This window comes from Buceros rhinoceros, unplaced genomic scaffold (genome assembly GCF_000710305.1).
Source record: "Buceros rhinoceros silvestris isolate BGI_N320 unplaced genomic scaffold, ASM71030v1 scaffold31858, whole genome shotgun sequence".
Lineage (NCBI taxonomy): Eukaryota > Metazoa > Chordata > Aves > Bucerotiformes > Bucerotidae > Buceros > Buceros rhinoceros.
The window spans coordinates 2584-4907 of NW_010426786.1; the positions used below are offsets into that span (position 1 = coordinate 2584).

A 2324-nucleotide genomic window follows, 5' to 3' on the forward strand; every position below is an offset into this window, starting at 1 on the left:
TCCAGCGGGCCCTCAGCCCAGGGGGGCCGCTCCCGAAGCACCCGGTGCAGCACCACGGCAGGAGGCGCCTCGACATCTGTGGAGACCTTCCACAAGCGCAGAGGGTGCCCATCCCCAACCTGATGGGCCAAGGGAAGGGTCAAGCAGCCTGTCCCGTGAGACCCCCCTCCACCGTGCTGACTACAGAGCAGCTTTCCTGATGGCTCGCACTGCCGTGGAGCGGCACCATCACATCCACTGGCTAGTGAGGGGATGGGAGGGGAGGGGAGCTGCTCTGGCTGCTGGAGCAGTGCTGAATGCAGGCAGCCAGCTCCTCTGCTAGGAACACGGTGAGCTCCCTGCTGGGACTGCTGGGCACAGAGCACCCTCCGTCCCACAGCTGTCCATCTCTGGCCAGGGAATGGGTTGCTCATCCCTCCTCACATAAGAAAACCAGCACTGAGGGATTTCTAGCAGGTCAGCAGGTGACTGCAGGACCCATGGCTCCCTGTGCTCTCCCCGTACACACTTCCCAAGCCCCCCTCCACATTGTAGCATTTACCTTTCTGCAGGAGAGCTCCGTGTTCAGGGGTCCCGGGGTGCTCAGCCACCCCTTGAACTTCTCTGATGACTCTTTGAGCAGGTTCTGGACACTCTGCTCAAAGTAGGAGTGTAAATCCTTGTTTTCCCCCTGACACACGAAGTCAGTCAGGGGATGGGGATAAGCATCAGCTGCCATATAGGAGCTGCTCAGCTGCAGCAAGATGTCGTGCGAGACCTACAAGCCAAGAACATGGAGATCTTCAGAAAGCCAGAGGGATCCTACATGGACTTTCTGAGCAGTCCTGTGCAGCTAGAAAACCACAACTTCCCATCCCACCAAGGAGCAGGGAGGATGCACACAGCCTCCCTGGACAGAGGTCCTGCAGCTTAAGAAGCAGCTGGGCTTCATTCCCGGGGCTGCCCAACCAGCGGCAGCTGCCCCACTGAGCAATGGGTGCCCTTGTCTCACCCCACATTGATTCTGCAGGACCAGAACCCCACCAGTGAGCTCGCATCTCCTGCTGGCAGCACCAGGGAGGGCAACACTGGGCTGGACACACCACAGCCACCCACCTGGAAGAGCTTCTTGCAGTCCGTGATCATGTGGGAGAGGCCCTGTGTCGCAGCCATGTTCTCATTGAGGTCCTTCTGGTCAGGCTTCCCCATGGTGCTCCTCTTATGCATGGCCCTGCGGGGAGCAGGCATCGCTGGGACTGGGTGGGCACCCTGCCTGCCGCCAGCTCACCCTGCTTTGCATCATGGAGTGGAGGACGCCCCCATGGCAAAGCAGAGCGAGCGGGGGCTGTGTGACAGCACGTGCATTGCCACACTGCTCTGGTCGGCTCACCTCTCCCAGGATGGGCAGGGAAGGGGCAATGGGGAGATAGGGGCTGCAGGAAGGCTGGGGACGCTGGAGCTAGTCCAATCCTCACCTCGGTGAGGTGCTTTCCTTCTTGGACACGTTGAGGTGGAAGATGGAGGGAGCCAGGCACACAGCCAGGTTCCCAGCAGTCATCTGGTTCTCCTCCGCGGAGGCAATGTCGCTGAGGAAGTAGAGCAGGGTCTGCAGCACCTCCCGGTTCTCATCCGGCATGAGGATGATGGCCGCCTGCACTGCCTGCAGCCGCTGCTCCTTTGACACGACTGCGGGCACAGGATGAAGCAGGTGGTCCGTGGGTCCATCCCCGGAGGCCACCAGCCATCTCCATCACCTCTGTCCAAATGGATGGGGAGATGCCTCCTCCCTGGGAGACCCCAACCCTCAGAGAGCCAGGGATGACTGGCCCCAGCCCAGCACTCACACTGGTAGATCTGCAGGAAGGTGTCCGTCAGCTTGCTGGTGAAGATGGGCTCCGGCAGGGCACGGAAATACTGCTTCAGCAGGTCAGCCACGTCGTACGCCGACTGCCCCTCGTAGTTGACATTGTCAGGGCTGGTTTCGTTCATGTGCCGGAGCGCCTGAATCCGGGACTTCACCCCTGACTTTCGGAAAATGCCAACCTGCCGGGGAAGAATGGGTTGGTGCTCAAAGGCAGGTGTCCAGGACAGGTGAGGAAGCCCCTTCCCCAAAGACCTCACTCCCTGCAACCCACAGGAGAACCCCCGGGAGGAGTGGTCAAGGAGACACCAGTGGGTGTGGGGCTCCCACAGACAATCCCACCCTCCCGCCTCCCCGAGGCCAAACACGACAAGAGGTGAACAAAAAGGACCCCAAAAGCTATTTTGTCTGCCCAAGTCGCAGCGCTGCCAGGCCATGGCCTCACCTGGTCCAGGCACTGGCTGCGCAGGTAGCGCATGGCCTG

General features: G+C 60.8%; 1 protein-coding gene across 1 annotated transcript in view; it reads right to left on the bottom strand.

Moving 5' to 3' along the window:
* STARD8 (StAR-related lipid transfer (START) domain containing 8) overlaps positions 1 to 2324 on the bottom strand; it is a gene marked incomplete at its 5' end in the record, with an annotated part of 6276 nt that overhangs the window by 1352 nt on the left and 2600 nt on the right. The window contains 6 exons of the mRNA XM_010141645.1: positions 18 to 119; positions 542 to 757; positions 1096 to 1210; positions 1455 to 1665; positions 1824 to 2022; positions 2286 to 2321. Coding sequence (XP_010139947.1) covers positions 18 to 119; positions 542 to 757; positions 1096 to 1210; positions 1455 to 1665; positions 1824 to 2022; positions 2286 to 2321 — 879 coding nt within the window. The remainder of the gene's footprint in view (positions 1 to 17; positions 120 to 541; positions 758 to 1095; positions 1211 to 1454; positions 1666 to 1823; positions 2023 to 2285; positions 2322 to 2324) is intronic.